This window comes from Lichenostomus cassidix, chromosome 3 (assembly GCF_008360975.1).
Source record: "Lichenostomus cassidix isolate B80296 chromosome 3, HeHo_3.0, whole genome shotgun sequence".
In the NCBI taxonomy this organism is placed as follows: domain Eukaryota; kingdom Metazoa; phylum Chordata; class Aves; order Passeriformes; family Meliphagidae; genus Lichenostomus; species Lichenostomus cassidix.
Window position 1 is genome coordinate 11,794,445 of NC_139483.1, and position 26,307 is coordinate 11,820,751.

The following is a 26,307-nucleotide window of genomic DNA, read 5'->3' on the forward strand; positions in this document are numbered from 1 at the left end:
AATGTGTAAAACTAGAAAAGGGAAATATTTTGATTCCAATACTCTGCTGCACTGTGGCTCAAAGGCAGCTCCACCATGATGCTCCATGGCCAGGAAGCTCCAGGATGCTCTTGCCACCCCTACCACCACTAAAGAACACAAATAAAAAACAGGACAGCAATTCCTTATGGAAACATGGAGTCTTTTATCTGCAATCCTGGGGTTCCTTTTGTTTTGCTTTGAGTCCTGTGTTCTCATGGAAGTGTTGTTTATTGGGTTCAAGTTCTTTTTTTTTTTTTTGCAGGGAGGGAAAAAAAGGAAACATTCTGCTTTTGGACCAGCTGTCAAACCCTTTTTGATGGCTGGAAGTATATCAACACAGTCTCTCAGTATGAATTTGTAACTATTCTTGGATATTCACTTTAGGTTTACTGAATATTAAGAAACCCCTGAAAGTCTTCTTCCTGCTGGAGGAGAATACTGATTATTTTCAGAGTATAGGGAGGTTAACAAAATAACTAAATATCAGTCTAGAAATAGACAGTCTTGATCTCTGCAATCCTAAAAAAAGCTGTAGGGTCACCATCTAGGAAACTCACCAAAATGTTATATTATAAACATGGCATCAGACCAAGACAGAACACAAACACATTACAAATGTGACAGAGATCTCATGTCACTTTACCAGTTGAAGGACACAAAAGTTGCATGAAGAAGTGAGAAATCATCCAAAATGAACACCAGGACTAAAAGCAAAGGATGTACAACATTTCATGGACATCAAGAATAATTCAGAAAGAACCAGCCTGGAGTCTTGATCTGTCCCATTACTCAGAAATAAAGTATAGACCTTAAGTAGAAAATTAAATCCTAGAGCCTTAAATACACCCATTTATGGGAAATGGAGACCTCTTATCTCATAATGCAGGGTTTCAGAGCTGCAAAGTGATTTCTAATCATCAGTCCCACCTCTTCCCCATTTTTTCATAAAAAGCATCAAAATGTCAGAACTGGAATTTGATAAATTTTTGAAGGTGGAAAAATGAGTTGGTTTTTTTTTTTCCCTCCCATTGAAGGAGAGACTAATGGTGGGAGAAAAGAGGCACCAGGTATTTGCTGCCAACACTTCTCTTGTCTTTGAAGAAATGAGCTACTTTTCAGGCCTATTTCCCTACCACCGTGACTTGAATGAATTTTGGCATCACTTTTTTAATAAAAAGAGACTAGGAGAGACAGACAGGGCAGCAACCCCAAGATCTGTAAATAAGAGGATTGGGAAAAGACTGCAAATGCATCAGATATCAAAGTAGCCAGTAAACTAATTTAAGAAGGAGATTGATTGCTGCTGTGTGAAATTAAAAATTACTATGCTTTTTTTTCCCCACTGAAATTAGTCACAGAGCAGAGGCATGTTAATAAATCAGTTCTGGTACACAGCAAACAGGCATAAGGAAAAGTAATTAAAAGCTCGTTGAGATCTTCATCTGTGTCTATAAAAGCTGCAAAGCCATTCCTGGCTGCTCATCTAAACCTTTTGTCCATCTCTGCCCAGGTGAAGTGATATTTCCCCCTCTTTAACTCTGGAGAGCTTTTTCTGAAATCAAACCCATCTCTCTGGATTGAGGGAGCTTTAGTCATCCTGAAGTGTGTGTGGAGAAGAATATAAATACTTCCTGCCTTTCCCATGCTTGGAGAGCATTCCTGAATTTCTCCCTCTTCAGCTCTTCTCCAGCCTTTTTCCCTGCTCTGCACTGCAGCACCGAGGAGCCTCAGCTGCCCTTCAGACATTGAATTTAATGATCCTGGTAACTGTGCCACACAATAGAAGTGTAGGCAAAAGAAAGAAGGAAGAGTTGGCACAGGCGGAGATGTATTGTGCTGAATTTTACGTCAGGAGCAGAAGGCTTTTTATTACATGATTTTCTTCTTTACAGCTCCCAGCAGAGCAGGGAGTGCACAGATGAGACTGTAAACCCATACAGTGCAGTCTGCATAAATCACAAATATAAAGCCATGTAATATTCCCTCATGGTGATCCAGCACCATCAGCCCTGTCAAAGCCAGGGGGGCCCATTATTGCTTTCTGTTTGCAGACATAAGAGAAGAATGAAGAGGGGGCATAGCTAGTGGAAGGGACCAAAGGTATTGGGCATTGCCAATACAAGATATATCCCAATACCAATATATTCCAAATGTAAGGAGACTTATTCAAGAAATTTTTTTTGACCAAAGGAAATAAGAGTGAGAATGAGGCCATGACAAAATGGGTTTAAGACCTCGAGACCTTTATTCCTAGCTGGGATTTTGCACCAGAAATGAGATCCATGCTCCTAACTGTACAAAAACACCCCTTTCACATATATCCTGACACTCAAGGAAGCAGATTCAATGGCTGTGAAAGATGCTGTTTGAAGATGTTTCACCAGGAGAAAAAACCCCTATTTTGCAAACTAATGAGCAACCCAGACAGCTGAAATGCTCAGTGGCACATAATTTCATGTCAAGAGACATTTGCCTCCTGAGAGCCATATTAATGGAGTCCCAACTGGGTGTTGATATGGTTCTCCTTTGCTGGTAGGTACAGAGATATCATTTTCCTCAGGCAGACAGGCTGCATGCTAATGATCTTCCCTTGCAGGGGCTCAGAGACAGCGAGCTCTCCCAGAGATCCCTGTCACAGACAGCTAATCAGGGAAGTCATGGAATCCATGTGGAGGGAGAGCAGCTGTCTCTGTCCCTTCTGCTCCAGGGGGATGGATTAGCCCATGGCCACAAGCTGCTGAGGCCACAGTGAAAGTGTTTCTGGGAGCTGAGCAGGCACATGCCATCGGAGATGGATTGGGTTTTCCTGTGTTGCCCTGTGGATAACAATTTCCAGAGGGTTCTCACAGTGCTAGAGAACACATGTGCCATAAAACAAGTTGAAAAAGTAGCTGTCCAAGCTGCTGAGGTGCTGGTGCTTGCTCATGCAAAGCTACCCTGACAGCTCTGACAGAAGGGGTCTCTGACAGCCAGAGCACGTAGGGCTCTCAGTCAGCAGTGACAGCAGAGATGTCACAACAGCAGCAATGAATGTGCAAGGAGAGGCAGAGAGGATGGCTGGCTTGTATGGGACTGCAGCTCCTGAGAAGTCACTGATGTGTGTCCCTCAGCCTTCTCTTAGTGGTATCAGAGCTGGAGTATGCCAGGCTCTGTAGAAGGGTGTGATAACAGACCCTTTCTCTTCCACCAGCCTTTGTTCTGAGGCCTGCCTTTCATGCTCTGGATTTCCAGCAGACCCTCTTTATTTCCAGCAGCTGTATTTTATACCCTTCAACCTGCTGTCCCCAGTCATGGATGTCACCCAGCAGGAATGCTCTAGGGCTTTATTGCTCACAGTGACTCATGAAAGCCATTAGCTCTGAAAAGTAACTCACTAAATGTAAAAGGAAATCAGCAAAACAACACATGACAAAGCAGTTGTGAGAAGTGATGTAAGCCTTACTTGATGCTACAGGGCACTGAATTCACTCACATTGACTTCATGGGCTCTGCTTTCAGAGACAGGGTGATGGACAAAAATGAGTAAGGAATTTTTTGGTATTCCCCACTCTTTAAAAGGACACTGTGTCTGTCTCTAACACAACTTTCCTGTTTACCATTCTGAATAAGAACATGGTGGTGACAGACAGATGGACAAGATGGACTTACAAATCTCTGCCATGTGTAGTGTCTATGCTTTCATGAGTCATTCCAGTCAGAAAAAGAGGGGATGACACATTTGAATTGAGCTAAAAAGACATGACATCATGGTTCTCTTTCCTTTCTTTGGAATTAGTAGTAAATTAAATTAAGCCCAGCCATTTATCATTAAAAAATCCCCACTTTAATTTGCTTTCTACAAAATACGTGTCCCCTCTCTCTCAAATCAATTCACTAGAGAAAATGAGAGGCTTTCTCTTGCATATGCAAAGCAGAACAAATTGGTCTTTGAGCAACTTATAGAACTTCCATCATCAAAAACTAATCAGCAATGTCTCCACCGAAGCTACATCCAAACACCAACTAAAATACTTAACTGCAGTCTTTAGCAGCAATTCTTGTTCTGGCTGCTTAACTGGGCATCCCTTCCATCTGGGTTGGCTGAAATGCCCTGGTGAGATTCCCTTGGCATGGCTGTTTATGCCTTTCAGGGTACTGCTGTCTCTGGCTTGTTTCTTTTTAAGGCGAGAAGTCAAGATTTTCCCTGACACATCGTAACTCACAGTGACACAGTTTTATGGGATTCACCAAAGGGGACTTGAGATTATTAAAGGAGTCCCTATGATTTGAGAGACTGACATGGACAAGGTTTAAGCCCCTTCCCAGCAGGTCTCTCCTTTTTCCATTTTCATTTTTCTCCTCTCTCTTCTCCTAAAACAAACTCCATGATTCTGCTATGCATGTGGTGAAAAGAATGAACAGAAAGTCACCTTGCCAGACTTTACAAATGGTGGTATTTCTAATATTTTACCATTGATCCTCAGGTTGCAAATTGCTGGGAAGAATGATCTTACTTGACACAATTAGAATCACAATATCTGAAACCTTTGGAACAAGGAAAAATTGCTCAAGTTTCAACAGAACAAAGGTGAGATATGGTAAGAACAAGAGCCAATGCCCTTGGGAGTTAAATATGAATTTTGACTGTGGGGGATACTACATGTGCTCGAAAACAAGAAATTTGTGTTCTCAACTATATAGAGAGAGCCACTGAATATCACAGGACAACGTGGTCTGCACCACACTGAACAAAGTGAGCCTTTCAAAGATGTGTGACATCCTGAGGACACACCAGGAAAGGCCCAGGTGAGCTCAGGTCAGGCAAACTGAGACTGGGTGAACACAATGAATCCTTAGCACAGATAATTTGGACAGTCTTGGGACCAACACCGTGACAAGGTCCTATGAGGTCACAGAAGTTCTTGCTTTACAATAGCTTCTGTGTAAACCAGGGCTCCTAATTAATTGCTTAATTAGTTGCAGCCCGTGGAAACCTGCTCAGAACAATGCCATCTGCATGACAAGGTCAAGGAATGAGGACACTTTTGGAACAATGACTGAGTATGGTGCCTCAAATTAAATTCAGAAATCTCAGGCTGGGACAGTTACTATTTCCATCACTACACAGTCCCATGTGTCTCTGGACATCAAATCCCTTTTCCTGGGTTATCACACCTGTGAGGATTTGGAACCTGCCAAGGACCACTGCCAGCTTTTGCAGCATGTCCTTGACAGAGCAAAGGGAAGTGCTGGGAGAAGCTACTCAGCTCAGATCTGTGGATCAGGAATTCTCCAGCCATATTTTGCCTCCTTTGTGAAGGGTGTGTGTGGGGGGGGGGGTTACAATTCCTTCTACAGATTTCCCATCAGATGAATGAGCCACAAAAAGTCCAAAATCCAAGCCGGACAAGGCTCTCTGAATAGAACTGGGAAGAAAAATTGCCTTTCTTGCTCCCACCACTACCTTCCTATACCTCTTACTGGAGACAGTAGTTTAAGCAGAGGTCTCTCGCGGTGATACAACTCATAATTCTGGGACAGACAAGAAAAACCACTGGTCACTGTTGGGAATGGGAATTCTGTGTAACAGCTGGTTAGAATTGCATCCTTTCTCCCAGATTTCATGATGATGGCAGGATAAGGAAGGGAGTTAAGCAGGAACTGCCAAGCCCATCTTTCCCATGGGATGCTGCAAGACCTCTTCTTCTGCCTCTGGTCTTGCCCATCCTCTTGGAGGAAGCTGAGTCCTCCTGCAGACATGTGTGGAATGGGATTCACAGGAGCAGCCCTGACTCTTGCACCCTACTTAGTGCAAGAAATGGCAGTAATGCAACATGTGGAAATGCCGTTGATAACTCCTTGCTCATCACAACCATAATGAGTGTATTTCATACTAAACTGGCATGGGGGCAAGATTTTCACAACATGCAAAAGTTGGTGGTTTTTTCACCCCAAGCAGATAAAATAGCAGATGAATTTTATCACCAAGATTAAGAGTTTTATTACCAACATGATTAAAACATCTTGATAGGTGTATTTAAATGTTTTAGTTGCAAACTGCATAGATGGAAGTAGATCCTAATCCCTTTCTTTTTAGTTTGTTCTTGTAGTTTTGTCCCAAAATAAATATATAAAAACTCAATCTCTTTCCTACTGCTGGGAAGTCAGTCAATTCAGTGAAGAATTACCATTGTCTGGGAGGCATTTTTGGGTGCCTAGCTCACCAGATTCAAATCTTCAGAGTGTTACTCTGCAGCCTGTTTGAAAGAGATGTGTAGATTGAAATCAGAAGTGATCAATTTCCTTTGCTGTGCATTCAAAACAAAGTAGTAATTCAGTAGCCTTCACCAAAAGAGATGCTGGGAGATAGCAAGCTGTATATTCAAGATTAGAATATAGCCCTGAGTCTCTGCTACATGATGTTAATCTTGGGTAAGAATATAAAAACTCTGAGTATGTTGCAGACTGATAAAATGTTAACCTTAAGCCTTGAAAACATTCTCATCCATTTACTGCTGCATACACTGAACTTCAAGTGTGAGGACCTCCTTTCACTAATCTTGCTTTTTAAAGGGTGCTGCCACAGCCTGAGATGAAAGGAAGGTCTGTTCTATAAACAGCACCCCATGAACTGCTCTAGATGAACACTCCTTGCCACTGCAGACTTCAAAGGAGAACATTTACCATCTTGTATGTGAAGACCTTCAGCATTATCACAAAGCGTCCAAAACCTTTTGGCCTTTCTGACAATGGAAGCAGACGTGGGGATGGCCAGAAGGAAGGGACCATGTTCCATTCCCAGGTCTGCAAAGAGGTCTCCTCCTTTTTTTCCTCATGCCTCTGTCAGCAGGGCAAATATTGGGAGGTGCAATGTTTCTGCTCTCAGACTGTGAACAAGCTTCTTCTATTTTATCTCCTGGAATATAATTCTTCCTGGAAAATCTACCTTTGCAGATGCAAAAAAGAGAAGTATTAGCTATGATAAGTGAGGATTACTGACAAAAGCCCGTCCATATTCCTGCCAACAAATCTATTTCCATAATCCTACTAACAGCATCCCTGTTAGTAGGGATTAGCTTGCTTTCAAAAAAGCAAAACACTAAAACCCTGCTGCTTAAAGAACTAAAAAGTTCTTTAAACATAGTCAGAATTGCCTAAATGTCAGGGAGACTGAACCCCTGATCAACTCTGTGGAAGATTTATCACCCTACTCTTCAGATGCCTGCACCAGACAGTGAATTTGGGAATACTCCAGACACTTCCAGCTTTATGTTAGGTGTGCATGGAAACAACCCTCACTGTCTCTTGAACTGCGACATAATGAGCCAATAGTGAAGCAACAAAAAGTAACAGCAGGATGAAGAGGATGCCTTCCTGGCATCAGGAGGTTTTACACCCTTGCAGTATGACTATATGGACATGTCTCTGGGGCTGTGTCTGGCTCAGCAAAATGTGTGAGGCGTAAATAAGTGGCAAAGAAAAGTTCATGTACAATGCTTGCTATTGTGCAGGATGCTCTTGAAAATAAAAAAAGATCCCTCATCTCCTCGAACACTTGAAGTTGGTCTCTCTCCTATCTCAAAACTTCCTTGTAATTAAACACCTGCATAATGAATTAAACTCTCCAGGGAATGTTATTTGCCAGCTACTTTTTCAATTATTTAAAATTAGCTTAAGGGCTAAAGCAATCAGGTCATTCATTAATTTAATTCCTTTTTGTAGCTGTACTTCGTGCCTTGGAAATAAAACTACAAGATCAAAAGGACAAAGAGGAATGAAGAGGAAATTATAGCAGACACTTATAAAGTTCCCTGGCCCATGACCTCATCCAGGATGCACAGTCTCTGCTGATACACAACACACTCTAAATGGCCATTTTCTTGTGCAGACAAACACTTCTCAGGAGACATCAACCCAAAGGGAAGAGTTGGCAGGAGCAACGTCTGTGCACACGCACAGCACTGGCTGGCAGCCAGCTCCCACTTGGAAAGATGAGAATTGGAGATGCTGGTAATTCATCAGCCCCACTTTCAGAGTGGCTATCTTTGTCTGTGGAATTGCCTGGGGAAGAGGGCCACGAGATCCTCTTTTACTCAATCCAGGACAAAGCTTTTCCTCTCTTCTCTCTCAAAGGAGCAGAAGTTGCAAACTTCTTGAATATCTTGAACCACGCCATGATTTTTTTGCAGATGCAAAGGATGCCACCCAGATGCCCCTAATCCGGGGCCAGGCTCATCTGAGATGCTTTTCCAAGTGCAGGAAAACCAACACTCTCACACAGTGACATTTGTACCTGGCTGCTCCAGCAAGCAGCTTCTCTCTGTGTCATGGCTGGAAAAAGCAGCCTTGCTATTTTAATCTCCTTTGCCTGGCAAATCTGTCATCTGCCTGATGGGGGTGAGGGGAGCAGTGTGGGCCAGCAGCCAGCAGTGACCTTCTGCAAGAAGTCCATGGCCTGATGAGCTCCCAGGACCAGTTCTCTCCTGGGACAGTGGCCACACCATCAGCTCTGTGTCATCTCAGCAAGACAGTGGCACAGAGTTCTTACAGGACAATTTCTGCCCCAAAAGACCTTTACTTTGAAGCTCCTTGTGAGGAGGAGCTCATTTTAACCTATTTTCACTCATTCCCAGCACAAACTGGTTTAATGGCTTTACACATCACCTCTTGCAGCAGAAAAGGGACAACACTTCAGAAGGGTAAAGGGGCACCTGGATGTGCCTCTCACATGCACAGAGCTGGATAAAGACCTCAGGGATTTGCTTTCTGAGTGACCAGCATGGAGAGCTCGAGCCTTTGTGTGGCAGTCAGCAGAGACTGTGCTGGGCAGCCCCAGAATATACCCCTTACCCAGTCTGTGTGACTCAAAGCAACAGCCCTGCTTAAGCAAAAGAATTGTGTGACTCCCTATCTGGTCCAAGACAGCAAAACAAAAGCCTTTTAGCTCCATTAAAGCTCATCATCTTTAGACAGTTCTTTTGTCCAAGCATTACTTCAACCAAGAAATAATGCAGTGTTGAAAAATCTCCTGGAAATGCAAAAGCCTCCTGTCTGCTTTGCTAGCATTGCTTCAGCAATGCTGACAAGCATATCCTGCAAATATAGATCTTGGCATGCCACTGCCAAGTAAAGAAAAATGCCCCACTTTTTGTTTTTTCTTTGCCTTTTCTTCTTTGATATAAGAGGTTGCAGCATCCCCTGCACAAACATAAGCTCCTGGCTGTGTGTCAAGCTCTTTATAACAGACTATATTCTTTTTTTTTTTTTTGATGGAGTAAAGTGGGACAGAGAGGGAAAAAAGCAGAGTGGACAGATAAGAGCATGGTATCACCAGCCAGTCTAGTGGAGTGTGGCACATCACACTGCTGTACCATCTCACGGTTTTCCCTGATGATATGAGGACTGTGAGCCACCTTTCTAATGAAGAAACAGCAGATAACACCTGGCTGTTATTTCTCTGTCCTTTTCTTTTGAAGCTAAATGCCAAACCCTTATGCCAGAAAAGCAAGGACAACGAAATGCATCCAAGTATGCTGAGAACTGTTAGAGTAAAAGTTAGATAAAACTGTTAGAATAACTGTTAGATAAAAGTTAGAATTCATACTGTCTGCTACCTTCCAATGGGAACACAAACATTACTTCCTTCTTCTCCCCAGTGACTACTGAAATATGTCAAAACCCAAATTTTTTTCCAAAGCCTCTGTCTCTGAAAACTAGATGAAAAGTAACCAAATATTTCAGAAGTTATCATGAAGAAAGGCAAGCTACTCTTTTTTTTTTTTTTTTTTCTGGTCACGTACGCCTTGTTTCCGTGTGAAAACTGTAGAAAATCCTTTACCCAGTGAGACAAATGTGAGCAAATAATTACAAAGCTTTGCATCCCTGCATCCCCCTGCCAGGGAGCTAATTACAGCAGGGAGCCAGCGCAGCAGACAGGCAGTGATTGCTCCCTTGTGCAGTCTGCTGCCCAGCAGGTCTCACCTGCTGCCAGGGAGGAGGGAGGGTGTGGAGACTCTCTGAGAGCCTAAGCATGTGGAGAAGTGTGCAGAGGGATTTTTCAGGAGTGTGTCTGTGTCACTGACACATCCTTGGAGGGTTCGTGGGAGTTGGATGGAGGTGTTGTGCACTCTTTTGTTTCTGCCTGAGAGGGAGCAGGTATGAAGTGAAGCTCATTCATACCATCAAAGGCTCAGCTCTCTCATAATGAATTTCTCTTTACAGTAGGGAGGGAAATATGTGACATGGTACTGCTCTCTTTCCTAAAAATAAAAGCAGGGAGAAAAGGAGGATTCATGCGCAAGGACCTTTCAAGATTGTTACCACCACTCCCCAGCCCAAGCACAAAGCCTGACAGCCCCTGAGAAATCATCTGACAAGTTCAATGGTAAACTTGACAAGACAAAAAAGATATATTTTTAAAGTTCTTTCTTTGATTTATGAGGCTTTCACACTTGCCTACAATCTACAGTGCTAAAAATATCTTTGGAAATAAAAACTGAGGAACCCGCAAGACTCCAGAGGGTGGAGATTTATGAAAAAATAAACATAATGAGGGGTTTTTTTTGATCATACACTGTTTGTGGAGGAGAGATTTTGGTGAGAGGCATAATTTACTTTTCTCTTTCGAAAGTTTTCCTTGTGAACTGCACAAAAACTCCTTTGATTGAGCTCTTCAGCTGCTGGATAATGAGACAATCCAAAAAATGGCAAGCCTAAAAACTCACATGTCTCATTCTGAAGAAGCAAGTGCAGGAGAAGATGGGACATATGGCCCCATCCAGAGAGTGGAACTGAGAGGAGCAGAGGATTGGGCAGCTACAGGACATGGGGGCAAACCTCTTGTGGGAAGTAAAACACAAATAAAACCAGAAGGAAGTAAGTGAACAAGTAAACAACTCAGTGATGGCCTTCAGGCTCTCTGTTTTTCTCAGGTGAAAAGCAACAAGTCTCAGCATTGCTTGGGATAAGATCACCAGCTGACATCCTGCTTGGAAAACTGGACATCCCAACGGGAAAAAAAATATTTTTGGCTTTCATGTGGTGCATTTCTGAATCCAGTGCTCCTCCCTGCTGGCTCACCTGTGGATGCACATCTTCAGTTCCACCACAGAGGCAGACCCTGCACAGCTGCACCCTTTGATACAGAGGGTCTGCAGGAAGCCCTAATTCAGTAGCACATTGGCAAGAGCCTTGGTGGAGACAGGAACTCCCTCACAGAGCAGAAACATCATCTGTGGGAAACACCTCACTTTCATGGAGCACAAACCCCCCAAAATTCAATCATTCTGTTGGTAAAGAGCACCTCTGCTGCCTTACAGCATCCAGCCTTGTGCAATTGTTTTGCAGCATGGCACAGGCAAATGCATCATAAATGTGCTGGCAGGTGATGCAGGAATGAACAGAGCCTTTGGAATGAGCTGTACTGCAGACACATCTTCTGCAAACAAAGGCTTCAGCTTCTGATGCATCCCACACCTAGAGCAGACCAGATTTTTTTTTTTTTTTTTTTTTTTTAATGTTCACTGCTGGTGCTGTGTACTGCATCAAAGAATTCATCCCCCATCCCTGAATTTCTGATGTGTTACAATTTATTCCCAGACAGCCTTTGTGGTAGAACTGCTCAGGAGACTTTAGAAAACACAAAGTTTTCAAGAGCTCAAGCAACTGCAAAAAAAAGGTTTGAACACAAGTACCAGGAGTTGATCTTTAGCTATACTCCTTGCTTTTGATAAAGAAGGGGGAAGGTTAGACAGTCCTTTCAAACTAATAAGACATCTCAAATGCTATCCAGGAGTTTAGGCTGAACGACCTGTATAAATAGAAATCTCATGCATGGTTTATGTGTCAAAGTATGAGTTGGTATCACTGTCAATATTAGCTTAGCTAGGTGCAGGGTTTTGATGGTTTGTAGCAGCTATCTCAGCAAGTTCTCAGCCACAGGAGGTTTGGGCCTTAATGCTGTTTACATTTTTCTCCCAGAAAATGGGAGTTTGTTGGATGTGGGATTTTGCAGAAGAACCACTTTTACCACATGTTTTCTCAGGGCTGTGATGGACCTGCTGGATGGGAAGGCAGGCAGAGAAAGGAGCTGCCTGGGAACTCAGGGAAAGGACAGAGATGTGTCTCTGCTGGAGTGGAACAAGCTGGACCATCTTTCTACAAAAGATTTGAAAATTCAGTTCTCAGGTTATTCAGCTCTGTTGTGGTCAGAGAACTAAAACCAGAGGAGAGGATCATACAGAGTTTGGAAGTATTATGACTTTTTTTTGTAGGGAGAGATGATAAAATTTCTATTTCCAATGCAGCAGGAAGAGGCAGAAGTCAAAATTCCTCAGAAACACAGTAATTCCTCTTAGCTGGATTTAGCCACAGCTTGTCTGGATGCATCCAGTGTGTCAGCTAACAAAGGCTCATTTACAGCCTCTGAACTCACTAAAAGTAAGGCACCTGCCTGACCTTTCCTGCTGACAGCTTCTTAGCTTTGGCAGCCACGTTCAACTATTCTCCATCATTATACTAAACAAAAAAACACTCAAGTTTTCATTTCCCAATGCTGAAATCCTTCAGCATAATTTCCCTGTGTTCGTGTGGCCTTTTGCACCTTCTGTATCCTCCCACTGAAGTCACAGGTTCTCATGGATTCATGCTGGCCCCTGGGATCAGTTCACAGCTAATTTGGATGCCCTGGCCTTCATATAATGGTTCTCAGCACATTCAGCTTCTCAGCCATATTGCATTTTAGTCTTAATGACATTGGGGTTTTTTGTATTTATTGGACTGTGCTGTGCTTTCTTTGCTTAGATAAAACTAGCTCACAAGCAATCAAAAGTCAAACAACCAAAACTTGTTATTTTCCACTGGACAAACTCTAGTTGTCTCAGAGGCTTCCCAGTGCAAAGACAGACTGTTCATTTGAAGTAAAAAATAGCAGTTCTCTATTTACTTATTTTTTTTAATCTTGAAGAGTAGGATCCTTCAGATCTGAAGAGCCTTCTCTGGTTTGACAAATCAGCAGGGCTGGTAGATGTTTAGTGCTGGCAGATTAGAAAGACAGCTGAGAGGGTGAACGTGAAGGGTGCTGTGGAGCAGAGACTGTAGCTTGCAATAGGCACTAGAGAGAAGTATAATCAAATGTTTCCTTGCAGTCACTGATGAGGCTGCCAGTGTGACTCCTTCTCTGTCACCTCACATTATCTGCCGTGCTGGGAAACTCAGCAATTACACTGCAGACACTTATGAAGACATACTTGTCGGAACAAATGATGGGCACGAGGTGATTGCAAGTTAAGCAATGTTAAGACTGTCTCGTGGAGGAAACAAACCAAAACACAGTCACTTCTTCGGCAAAGAGATATTTGCATATTAAAATTTGAAAAGAAGAACTGACTGAGCATTTTTTTCCGTGGGAAAGGAAATGGTTTCTGGAAAGCAAATTCACATCTGCAGAGGAGAAATTATTTTTCTGCTCCTGGAGGGAAATATTCTAAATTATCAGCTTGGGACAAACAGATCTGTTTTCCCAATGGGAAAGCCAAGTGTTTGAGTTATCAAGGATGTTCTCTATTCAAAAGCCATGTCCACAGAAAATTCATAGCTGGACATACAACCTGACATAGAACATGACCATTGCCAACCAAAAGCTAAAATATTTTGTAGATGCCTCCCTCAGCAAAGTATCTCAAAAGGCAACCACCTCTACCACAGAGACTTGTTAAGATGGGGAAAACACCATCCCCGTGAACTACCTTCCACTATCCTGGAGAATGTCTGGCAGGAGATGTTCTAACATTACCTCATGGGACAGATAAAAGGCAGCAATTCCCAGTGGCCAGAAGCAGCAGAGCATGGAGAACACAGTGAGGCCAAGATGATCCCTTGGTGGCATCATCAGGAAGTTGTCTTCACTTTCGGTGTCACTTGAGTAATCGCTCTGGAACAGCAAAAGAGAGAAACATAGATGTGCTGATTAATGACATTATTGCTTTTCCTCTGCCAGGAGCCAATTCCCTGATCATTTGCCCATTTCTCCTACTCCACCACAGCAGTGGCCAGCAGGTCCCTTCCTCCTTGTCCTCCTCCTCACCCACTGTGTCACAGACTCCACCACTATTGTGCGAACTTGAAGGCAAGAAAAGACAAATGTAAGGATATCACTGCAGGGAGCTGAGAAGGACCCATGAAAGATGGGCCAGATGAATCAGGGTGAATATTTCCTTTCAAAAATAAAGGAGAAGGAGAGGGAGGAAATCCACAGGGTTGCTGAAACCACCCCTTGAGACTGTGCACTCACCTGAACAGGTGAGGTACAAAATCAAAAAATACTTTTGACATTCAGGTTTTTGGCTGAGTTGTGTGCTGGCAGAGTACCTGTGGAGACCACCTGTCTGACATTTCAAATTTCCTTTTTTTTCACACAGAGATGAAATTGGGAAAAGACTCCTCAGGTAACTGTGGCCATGTGCTAAACCACAAAATTATCAGTTATGCTTCTTCCCAAAGGCCGACTCGACCTGCCTATGAGTTACCAAGAGTGAGAGTAATTCTAATCAAAAAGTCCTGACCATGCAGACCAACTATGAACCAAAAGAGTAAAAAAAGGTCAAAAATCACAGAAAGAAATCCAACAGCAAATGGTACCTTTTATCCCTTCAAGCTAAACACTCCTTTCTCCCAAGCAAACCTTCTTTCCTAGCATTCTTTCTTACAACAGCATACCTGATCCTGAGCTTGCCAAGAAATCTTCTCTATTCAGAAAGCCCCCTGACACTGGGATAATTGATAATTTGGCTACCTAGCTCTCTGTCTTCACTTATTCCTGGATCTGCAGGAGTTGCACCCTGACACTGAAGAAGCTGAACATCAGTGTTGTTGAGAAGTCAGAATTACGTTCACCAGTTAGACTTCCCTTCCCTTCCCTTCCCTTCTCTTCCCTTCCCAATCGGTCAGTTCTTGGGCACCATTTCCCAATTTTTTTTGAGAAATCAGGCATTGGAAAGCATAGAAAAACACCTACACAGGAAGAAAGAAGCCACCACCACTTGTAAGATGCATTTAAGATGTAGTTTCATCACAGCCTGGAAGTGCCTGAGTAGATAATTTCTATTAGACATAGCTCTTTCATTCGGTAGAAAAGCCAAAGAAACCCCAGTGACTGAAAGAAGAACAGATGAAGAGCAGGCACAAGGTGCAGATTTTTAACAGAGGTGGTGATGATGAACACTTTTCTGCAGTTGTAATGGATTTTCTATTAAAAAAAGCCTTTCCTTAAATCGAGGCTGGCTGCCCCTAAAAGCTACTGTGCTTTACCTCAACCAAGACATTACAATTGCTCTGCAGACAGCCTGCCAAGCACTCTGGAGATGTCAGACAGCAGAGCCTGCTCTGAACCACAGCTGCCAGCAACCTCTGATGGATATTCAGGAAACAGCGCTTTCCCTTTTTCCCTTCAAAGCAACCAATTCAGTAACAACCACACAGTGCATACAAAGCTAATTCCTCGCATGGCCCTGTGGGACCTGCCTTCAAATCCAGATGGTCCAGTGGTCTGGCTTGGACAAAGAGCAACGCAATGCTGCTCTAAGTTAATATGTGCACTGCTTCCCTCCACACAATGCCTGTTCCAGTAATGTAGTTAAACATGATGACCTGTTCTGACCAGCATTCTGCATGCATCCTTTTGCTCTTCTGCAAGTGTTTTGAGTTCCCCTCCATGCAGATGCCAAAGGCAGCAGCTGGATGGAGACTCTCCCACCAAAGGCTGTAGTTTGTCACTGCTCTGCCTCAACACACTTACTCATCCCTGAGCAGCATCTCACTGATGTTTTTTTAAGATGTGATGTCTCTAAAGCCTGCTACTAATTTAATTTCATCTGTCTGTTTATTTCTTTTTACAACTTTGAGTCTTGCAGTTGATTCCCTTCAGTTTTAAAGGCATTTAAAAGATCCATAATCCCCTAACACTGACCTGCTCCAGCTCCTCTTGTTTCCCCAACTCCCAGTCTAAAAATTGCCTTGTCAGTCAAGCAGCCAGCCTTGCAGAATGGGCTCACAGAGATCTCTCCTTGCTTGGAAAGCTTTTCACATATAACTTTGCAAAGCCAAAATGCATCAGAGGCAAAAAACCCTGGATATAGCTGCCCAAGCCTATTCTTCCTCCTAGAGCCCTGGATTTTGATCATCTCCCTTGTGATGTTTTCTAGACACCCACAGCCAGTCTGCCTGTAGCTCCTCAGGAACTTGCATCCAGCACATTGCCACTGGAAGGGGATTACTGCAGACATCAGTGAATGGATCCACACTAAAACAGGCTTGGATAAGTGGTGTGACCCCTCATGATCATCCCCTTTTTGCTTCTGAGCAGACACAGCAGTCCTCAAAGTGTGCCAAATATCTACTTTCTACAAGTAACAGCATGCAGCTCATCCCAAACTCCTGCCACTCACAGGCTGGATCCCAGGGACATCACTGCACAACTTTAGTCTGAAAACTCAGGGAGGTGATAATGAGAAAGGGAATTGCCACGGGCCCTGGCTGCTATTAACAGGATTCATAGGAGGGCACTTGGACACTGCTGAAGGTGACTTCCCAGCCATGCTCCCTTCCTCTGGAGCTGGCTAATAGAGGTTAATGTCCCTTGGCAGGGCTCAGTATCTCCAGACTTGAGTGGCTTCTCCTTCAAAGGAGAAAAATAAATCAAATGTAAAGTGTAATCACTCTTGTAATCTGTTAATAATGTGCATTTGAAGGAACTCAGAGACATGAAGTGTATGCAATGGGTAAGATGACTCAGTGCCATGACCTGAGTGCCACACCTTTGACAGCACACCTGTGCTGTTCTGAGCATATGCCACAGGACAGAAACACTGAAAATTACATTCCCAGGTTCTCAACCCAGCCCTAGATGAGCTTGGGCAAGGCATTTATGATGCTGTTTACTTCCATTGCCCAAGTGCAGAACAGAAAAAATTCTGTACACCCACTGCAGAGGAGAGCTGTGATGGGCCAGGGGATTCATCAGGAAAACCAGGCTGCAAGACCCTGACTCTGCCCATGTTGCAGAGCTGTCTGGAAGGGGAACTCTGCCATGCTCAGCTCCTCAATGGGATGCTCAAACACACTTTCTGGATACCTGCTCCCAGGGAAGGCTGAGGACACAGCCCAGTGCAGGACCACCAGCTGCAAGCATTAATAGAGAGCATGTGTGATGCCATGGGGCTTGATGGGCATAAATCTCCTCAGAGCCTTCCATTAATGTTGCAGAAAAAACATGCCAGCAGGTGCTTGGGAATGTTGAGAGGTGTGGTTGGATGGAACAGGATCCAAATTCTATCTCTACTATTTCATGCTCAGGTCCAAAGGATGAGTTTTCACAACAGCATCCAGCAATTTCTAGGGGAAAAAAAAGAAGAAATGTATACCTTGAAAGCACTACATTTCTTTTCTTCTTTCACCCCCAGAACGTTCTATTTATTTTGCATTTAGAGATTGTTTCAGGCTTTGCTGGGAAAAAGTAAGAGGGTTTTAAGAGAGAGCTCCGAGGTATTCTTTTATGCGACGTATATGAATAATTTAATTTGCTGCCATGAATAGCTTGGGTTTCTCTAAATAAGCAATCTACCTAGTGGCTAGGAGGGAAACAAGCAGGAGTATAATATGACAAATGCTATTTTTGGATGAAAGATGGCACATGAACTCTAACAGGAGGGTATTTCATCTTGTAACTCATTTCATATTTCACTGCCGCCACACTTGACAAGTTGTCTGTCTATTAGTTGTGGCGTAAAGAACTCATAAGATATTTATAAATTTTCCAGAGATACCTAAATAGGGAATAATTTGATTTCAGGGATGGGCATGGAAAAGAGAAGTTTAAAGCCCTGGCAGAATGTGCAGCCTTCTGTTTTCATGCCTGGTAATTGCTGGAGCAAAGCGGGGCTCTATATGCTAATGAGAACTGTTTCTGAGATGTTTCTCCCTCCAGACAATAATGATTTTCTTAGGCAGACTGAACAACACCACACCAGGACCTGAGAAACACTGCTGGCAAAAAGGCCCAATAAATAAGGTTGTTAAACATTGCTCCAGGGTATGACCCGTGTTTAGGATGTCACTTGCTCCTCTGCTGCAGCTCCCATGTTCTTCAGAGTCCCCAGGCTTGGCAAGGGAAGAAGTTGTCTCCTCCCCAGCAACTTGTCCCAGACATGTTGAGCTGGACAGACCCATCCTGAGGAGGATGACAGCTAACAGAGTAGCAGACCCTGCAGCTTGGCTTGGTCAGTTCTTCAAACCAAAACCAAATCAGGTAAAACAGTTTTGTGTTTTTTCAGAACCTTTCGCTACTGCAAAGTTTTCTGCAAAAGAACAGTTATCTTTCTGGTTATCAAGAGCCCAACCCTTTTCAAAATGAAAATCATGTCAGAAACAGTCTGACCTGCAATAAAACTATTTTCTGCATGTGTCCCTCCTGAAAGTATTGCATCGAGGTGGGGAGCACACTACAAAGGCATGGGATTGATCTTTTGGCATCTCTAGGAAATTAAATACCCATCCTGAAAACTTCATTCTGGTATAAGGCAGGCAGTGCCAAGGAGACATGGGGGAAGAGCAGTGACTCACAACCCCATGGTTGGTGTCTCTTCCAGAAGGCATTTTACAGAGATGCTCAAGCTGGGACTGCACTTGCCTTGCACTGACACGTGGGGAACAAGAGGCAGCCCTCAGTTTCCAAGAGAAAAGAGCTCTTTTGCACAAAGTTCCTCTCTTTGCCAATGCCTTCAAAAAGGGCATAGTTTTATAATTTTCTCTCAGAAAGAAGTGCCAAAGCAGACACATTACAAGAACAAACAAGAGCTGAGCCCTGGTTTGCTCTGACACTATGCAGCTTCCATGCCTGGATAAGCTGTGGCTTGACAGTCAATGTGACAAGACACACAGCAATGTCCTGTGCCACCCTCAATGGCAGACTCAAACCCTTTAGGACTCTCGTGGTGGGGAAGCAAAATTTACACCTCTGTTGTGTCACCCTCTTCCATTGTTCTCCTTCTAACTTCCTCTCCCAGTCCTGGTACTTAGATGGGATCTTTCCATCCCATCTATTAGGAACCTAAAAAAGCATTTGCTTCTTGTCAGTAATGGGTTGGGGAAAAAATCCTTTCTAGTGGGACACCCTTGTGTTGTGTGATTCAGGTGCTGGTTTTGTGTAGTCAGCAATCTGGCATGGTTCATCACCTACTCAGTCACTGCTTGTCCTTAAACAATTTTCTTCCATTCCCAGAGTCTCTAACCAGAAGTTAAGTCTCTAATGAAGCTGTGCTCCAGCCAGGCCCAGGAGGCACTCATGCATCTGGCCACACAGATATGGCTCTGTCCACTTGTGAACCAGAAAAGCACAACACAGCAGCCTCTTCTTCTGCTGCTCTGGTGCTCTCAAATTCATCTCTCCTCTCCTACCCATCCTTCTTCATGACCAGCTGCATCTGCAGAATTTGGACCTGCCTGGAATGGAAGCTACTTGCCATGCCGAGCTACCTCGTGCTGAAAACAGCTGCTCAGCAGGTTGATCCTTTGGGATCATGGAAGAGTTCATGGAAAAGTGTGAAAATTGCAGTGCTGCACAGGGTTAGTCAGGGAGCACAGCAATGGAGAAGGATCCTGGACTCAAAGCAGAGGCTTCTACCAATGAAAATGTTTGCAGCTAACCAGGTCCTTATCCAAACCTTGCCTTGTTTTCTCCTCCCCTGCTCCGTTCTCCTAGGGGAGGAGAAATTTTGATGGAGAGGACAATCCATGGGTGGCATGTACTTATTCTGAGCACTGTGTACACACAGGGCAAGATGGTTGCCCATACACCTCTGGGTTTGTTAGCACAGTTATCACTCCAAAGGGTCAACTGAGACTGGGAATCTGTGATTCCAGATGCACTACAGCCATTTAAGAACTGCCACATCTGACCTCAGGAGGCTACAGTCCAGAGGAACAGGTCAGAGAGAAGAAGGAGCAAGGGAAAAGGATGCACACACTGTCAGAGCATGGTACCAAAATTTACTGTCTCATTTCTCCCCTAAAGACCAGGGAAGGCTGAAGTTCTACAGCTGACTTTCAAGACACAAATGTTCTCTGTGAAAAGCTGATCAAGTTCCTCCAGTACCCCTTTGAAGAGGTTTTTTTCCTTATGCTGCTCATTTTCCCAGCTTTTTTTTATCTTGTTCTCCAAAAGTTGGCTTAAGAATGTCTTCTTGACTTGAATTGATGAGAGGGAGATTTTTTTTTGCTGCCTGAACGTCAGGCCAGATGTGTCAACACCACCATGTGTGCTGCAGTCACTTGTGTTGCTAGTGCACAAGAGAAACTTGGGCAAAAAGACAGCAACCAGGAATTTTGTTTTGATTAAGGAAATTATACTTCCCACGGTCAATTCTGAAATTCTGTGGAAGGGTGTGATTTGAGCTAATAGTCTCACATGCTTCAGAGAGAAGCTTTCTGTCTCCCTGTGGAGGCACTGAATACTGCATTAATGGCACGCACTGGGAAAAACACTTCCCTCCTCCCACCTTATCAATACAGAGAGAAAAGAGAATAAAAGGGAAGTCAGGCTCTTGCTGGATTTCCCCTGTGCTGATCACAGGGTGAGACACTGGTATTACAGGAGGTGAAAACACAAATTTTAGGGCTTGTTAGGTCTCAGTCCTAGCTGAAAATCACAGCAATAGAGAAGCATGACCAGTGTCCCTATCTCAGCTGGCACATTCATGTTTGAAGGTTTAAAGCTTTGCTTCAGACAGCCAGAGGGTCTTTGCTAGGTTAGGAGTCTCTGACTAATGATGGAGAAAGTTTTCAGATGGGCAGGATTATGTTCACCCTCCATTCCCAGACACATTGGCACACACAGATCTGTGCTGCACTTGGGCATCTGGCTAAAATAAAAAATTGCATCATTTAAGAAAGAATGAAGGTGATTTCCACAGTCTGCCCTGTTACTTTACAGTGAGCAATCAATGAAGCATGGAACTCCAGAAGAAAACATTGTATTTGGATCTAAAGAAGTGTTTCCCTCCATCCGAAAAATATCATTTATTTCAGAGGCACGGATTCACTGTAGCTTGAAACTCAAAGACTTCCATTTCTGCGTTCACTCATAGACAGAGATATTTTGTATTTAAGCCAGTAATCTAAAACATTCTGCTCAAGTCAGGTGAAGGCAAGAGATGATGTTGGCCTGCTGACTAAGACAGGCTCCATGCAGGTGGACAGATGGTCTCAGCCCCAACCTTACAGAGCATTTAAGCACATGGGTCTTCTTCTGTTTCTGACCAACCCCTTCAGAGGCAGCAGGGAAATGCTGATCTCCTTTAGGGCCAGTGAGAATTTTGCTATTGTTATCCACAGATCTGGGACTTTACCCAACAAATAAAGATGAGCAATCATTCATTGTCCTGGCTGGAGAAAAAAGTGATGCAGCTGACCCGAAAAGCAGCTGATCCCCTGCCGTTCAGCTCTAGGAGGTTGTACACGTAATTTCAAACATGCCCTCCTCCCCCCAGCCTTCCCCACATAGCCCAAATGGCATCTGACCTCTAGTTCCTGGAAATCCTCCTCTTCCTCCACCTCATAGGAGAGGGTGTGGATCTTGATGTCGTCGGCGGAGAGGTCGATGAACTTGCCGTCGGGGTACTCCAGGCTGTCTTTGGTGGGCGAGCGCTCCTCGATGAAGGTGGTCTCGCAGCACTCCGAGCCCAGGCTCTCTCCCCATGAGCGCAGCACGTTCTCGGAGTACAGGATGATGTTGGGCCTGTAGTGAGACTCCACTGTCTGCTGCAGCGTGTTGGGGTCCAGGAGCTGCTGCACGGGGTCACTCCTGCCGTTCTCCGGGCGCCTCGGAGAGGACAGGCTGCCCGCCCTGTGGCTCTGGTACTGAGGGGTGGGGTACACAGAGACCAGGCCATCGCGGCTCTCGGCCACCAAGTTCCTTGTGTTAATTAAACCATTCCTTTTGCCAGCCTCAGTGATCTTACTGTGCATCAGCACGCTGTTCTGCTCAACTAAGCCGTCCATGCTGGGAGGTGTCCGAGGCAGTGTGACCGGTGGCTTTTATTTTGCTGTGCCTTGGAGGTCACGCTGGGTGAGTGGCTCCCATTTTCCTGATGAGGAAATGAAACAGAAATGAAGGTGAGGACAAAAGGGCAATGAGTTGAAGAACTCAAATCAGCTTGATTTCTGTATCATCTCAAGAGAAAACAGAGCTCCACATATGTGCACACCCTGACTTAGTTTTCCAAACGTATCCCCACTTGGAGAGGCAAGGAACACCTGCCCCACCATCCATGGGGTGTAGAGAAGCAGATGGAATATCCTGGTAGTGATGGATTCCATCAGAGAATGGTTTTGCTCTAGCCTCCCAAAGGTACACATCTCTGGGGACAATGTCCCTTTCCTCTAAACACCTTGATAAGAGATGGGGGAAAAAAAGGAAAAAAAGGCCAACCCCCCAAAAAACCTCCGAAAAGAACCATTTTCAGATCTCAGAAATCTGCAATTGCAAAAGACGGGCAGGAGCTGTGATCACCTGTTGGTGTCTGCAGCCACCATTTGTTCTTGGCAAGTGCTTTACTACCCTTTGAAAACCCATTTTTTCCAGCCCAAACACTTTCTCACCAGGCTGCTCATTTTTCTCAGGTGTAGCCAAAGGAAAATGCTTTTTGAAATACTGATGTATTGGTCACATCAACAGTAGGTTCAGTGGTTTGTTTCTGGGCACGACCATAGGAATTACAGGCATGTTACTGGCTTCAAAGATCTTCATTTTAGGTCCTCTAAGACAAAATTATTAATGTAGGACTATTAATGTAGGATTACCTGTCCTCACTATGCTGCCTGGAGGAAACCAAGAATGACATATACAAACCCATAAACATATGTAACTTTTTTTACTCAATGCTTTCTATTTCCCTTTTTTGTCAGACAACCTCTAAAAGAGCAATGTCTAACAAAAGCCCAATATTATTTCCTCTAACTCCAGACTTCAAACACTTGCAGTCTCCCTTTTGGATGCAAGAGGTATTTAAACCACTGCTTAAGAGCTGTTCCAACACTACCAACTAAGCAAGAAACTTGTTTAATGTACAAGAAAGCTTGACCCAGTGTGCTGATATGTTTACATTCACAGCACTTGGTTTAACAGGCAGGAGCCCCATTTCACTGTGTTGTCAAGTGGTTCAGTGTTTCTCTTAAGTGAACCAGCAGCAAGGCTAGAGAAGAGAAGATCCACCACGGTGGGATCCCATAGAAGTTGCATGTGCAATCCAGGCAGCAGGAGCAATCTGGTGGGGCTCCAGCTTCTTGACCACAGACCTTCCACTTCTTCCTCCCACCTCCCCCAAGGAAACAAAATGAAAGTACATCATCACCAAAGGCTGAAGATGAGAAACACCCATCAACTGAAGAGCAAACTCTCAGCCAGCTCAGTTCCTCCTGAGCTGGCTTGGAAAATGTAAAAGGTCTCCCAATGTGTGACATCAACCATCAACCCTGCTAAAGCCAGAGAGACTTCACCAAAAACTGCAAACCCTTCTGCAAACATTCTTATCCCTGCTATCTGTCCAAGCAAACTGACAGGAGGAATATGCCACAGATATAGCAGAAATTGGAGGAAGATTCACAAATCAAACAAGTGCCCTCCTAGAGAAATGTATGAAGAGGTCAACACTTTGTCACCACATCAATGGCTGGAAATTTGGGTCAGACCTTGCAGCTCCCTGTGGTCACATCATTCCAACGAAGTCTGGCTAAAGTAGCACTCAGGAAAATGCCTTTTTAGGGCAGTTTTATTGCATGCCTTAGAGCTGCATTGTTTCTCAGTTCTACCATCTAAACATCTATATGGGAGGTCCTTACCTTCTGTGCATTTAAACCACTCTTGTAAACCAATCTTACAGATTCTGAGGGACATTTTCCCCTTGGTAATGGGCAAAAAGTGGAAGAAAACATCCAAAAGGAGGCAAGGACAAGACAGGGAGCATCCTTCCCTCATAGAGCTCCTCCAATAATGAGGCTAATCCATTGCTCAGGACATTCTGCCTGAAGTCCCACATAGCAGTGCAGCCAGCATGCCTCAGGGAAGGTCAGCAGGGAGATGTGGATGGCAGCATGCAATCAAGGAAAATGGTTTAACCCCAGGTGCATTTTAATCTGTAGCTGGCTGCCTGCCTTACCAGAGCCTGACCCAATGTTCTTGGCCCTGCAAGTGCATTGCTTAATGCTAAGAGGCTGATGAGACTCAGGCCTTTTCATTATAATTTATTAAAAGGGGAGAAGAAAAGAGAAAGAAATAATATTAGTCTAACTCCTGCAATGGAATCCCCCAGGTTGAGAGGGAGGTGTGACAGAGAGTGGCACATGGTCACAGCTGATGCTTAGGGGCAAAGGGCAGCTGTGCTTCTGCAGGGGCTCAGGGGCTGTGTCCTGCTGCAGGGACTGCTTGGACATGGATCCAACTCCATCTTCACTAGGAGCTTCCATGGGCGCAGTCTTGGCCAGGCTCACATGCCTGTGGCTCACATGCAGGTGCCAAAATTAAGATTGCTCCAGTTTCCAGGTTCCCTGCAGCCCAGAACCCCCAGAGGGCAGTGCCAGAGCAGGTAACCTCTGACAGACCACCTGAGGAAACTGGAGGATGCCTTCTCTGCAAGGAGCCAACGTTCAAAGCAGAAAAAAGCTCTCACTACCTATGACCACAGTGAAGTTTCAGAACGATGTTGACAGGAAAATGAAATTTATCAGAGCTCTTGAAATAAGAAAGCTTTTCAGTCTGCTCCAAGATGCAGAGTTAATTTTAATTGGTTGGATTCAGGTTTCTTCTCTCTTTGCATGGTTTTAATTGTCCCACAAATCACTCACTGGTACTGAGGCCAACCAGAAATAATTCAGCTTTTTCACACTTGAGACTGGAACCAGAGAGAAAAGCCAAGTTCAAGTTATTAACAGATAGATATATATAATCAATATATCAACATTCAAAGGTAAAATGAATGTTTACCTTCAAGTTAGACATTTTCACCCACGTCTACCATTGAAAGTGAGACCATTAATTATTTCAACCTTCATTCCTTCCAATTTCTCCCATTCCCCCTTCCCCCTTTCTTATTTTAATAAGAAGCAGCAAGCAGTGCCAAGATCTTTAGCCTGCAATGCTGTGGTTTATTAAGCTATCACTCGTGTTACAGCAGAGCCCAGCTACAAGGAGGAGCTGCAATGAGAGCTATGCTCTGCTGGCTGTTCTGCAGCCTCCTGCTACGATGACAGTGCCTGACAAACTAATTAAGCACAGGGTGTGAGACAGAGAAATGCCAGCTGTAGGGAGGGCAAGGAGAGAACAGCTAAATGCTGTGCCTCAGGCTCTGGCAGGCAAGGAGCAGAAGCCAGCTCTGTTACTGCCCACCACCCCGAAACTACTTTGCTCTCCTGGCACCTGGCAGGATGCTCTCTTCCTCCTCTTCTCTGTGGGACTTTGCACAGATTAAGGGTGCTTCAGCCTTCTGGAGACGCTTGCCAGGCACCCAAAATCCTGTGTGAATGAGCAGTTGGGGAACTCTGAATTCAGAACCCCTGGATTCTGAACAAGCAATATAGTTGAAACATTGGACTGTGGCTGAAAAGCCCCGATTGTCTCTTCACAGCAGACCAGCAGGACACTCATCCACACAGACCAAGCAACACCAGCAGACAGGCTTATTGGCAAGAAAACTCAGAGATGGAGGCAAGTGAGGCTGAAGGCAGAGTCCCCATCTGCTATCAAAGCCTAAGGCTCTCTTCCATTGCCTGCAGATCTGGCAGGTCATCAGCCAGGAAAAAAGGCTTAAAAACTCATGTGCATCTGCAGGGGGGTATTGGATATCAGCAGGAATCTTTTCCCCATGAATGTGGTCAGGCACAGGAAAAAGCTGCCCAGGGAGGTTTAGCAGTCTCCATCCTTAGAGGTTTTGAAGTTCCAACTGAATGAAGCTCTGAGGAATGTGGTGTGATCCCAGAGCTGACCATGCTTTGAGCATGAAATAGAACTGGAGACCTCCTGAGATTCCTTCAGCTTGATTATCCTATGATTCAAATCCCTCTGATCCGTACAGATTCCCACCCATGCTCCCCAAAAGACATGTACTGCTCCCAAATCCCTCAGCCAACCACTCAGCCATTCTAAGTCACCAGAATGGCAAGAAGGGGCAATAGTGACCCTCTGTGCCACCAGCAGAAACTAATTCAGCCTTGGGATTATCAGATTCAACAAAATGCCTCTGGGTTTGAAGCTGGTTTCCCCTC

General features: G+C 44.3%; 1 protein-coding gene across 1 annotated transcript in view; it reads right to left on the bottom strand.

The window, feature by feature from the left end:
- The window catches only part of SYNDIG1 (synapse differentiation inducing 1), a 49,564-nt gene that overhangs the window by 17,505 nt on the left and 5,752 nt on the right, over window positions 1–26,307 (bottom strand). Inside the window, exons 2-3 of the mRNA XM_085054531.1 lie at window positions 21,571–22,136; window positions 13,793–13,930 (exon numbers count right to left, since the gene is read on the bottom strand). Coding sequence (XP_084910657.1) covers window positions 13,793–13,930; window positions 21,571–22,050 — 618 coding nt within the window. The 5' untranslated portion in view covers window positions 22,051–22,136. The remainder of the gene's footprint in view (window positions 1–13,792; window positions 13,931–21,570; window positions 22,137–26,307) is intronic.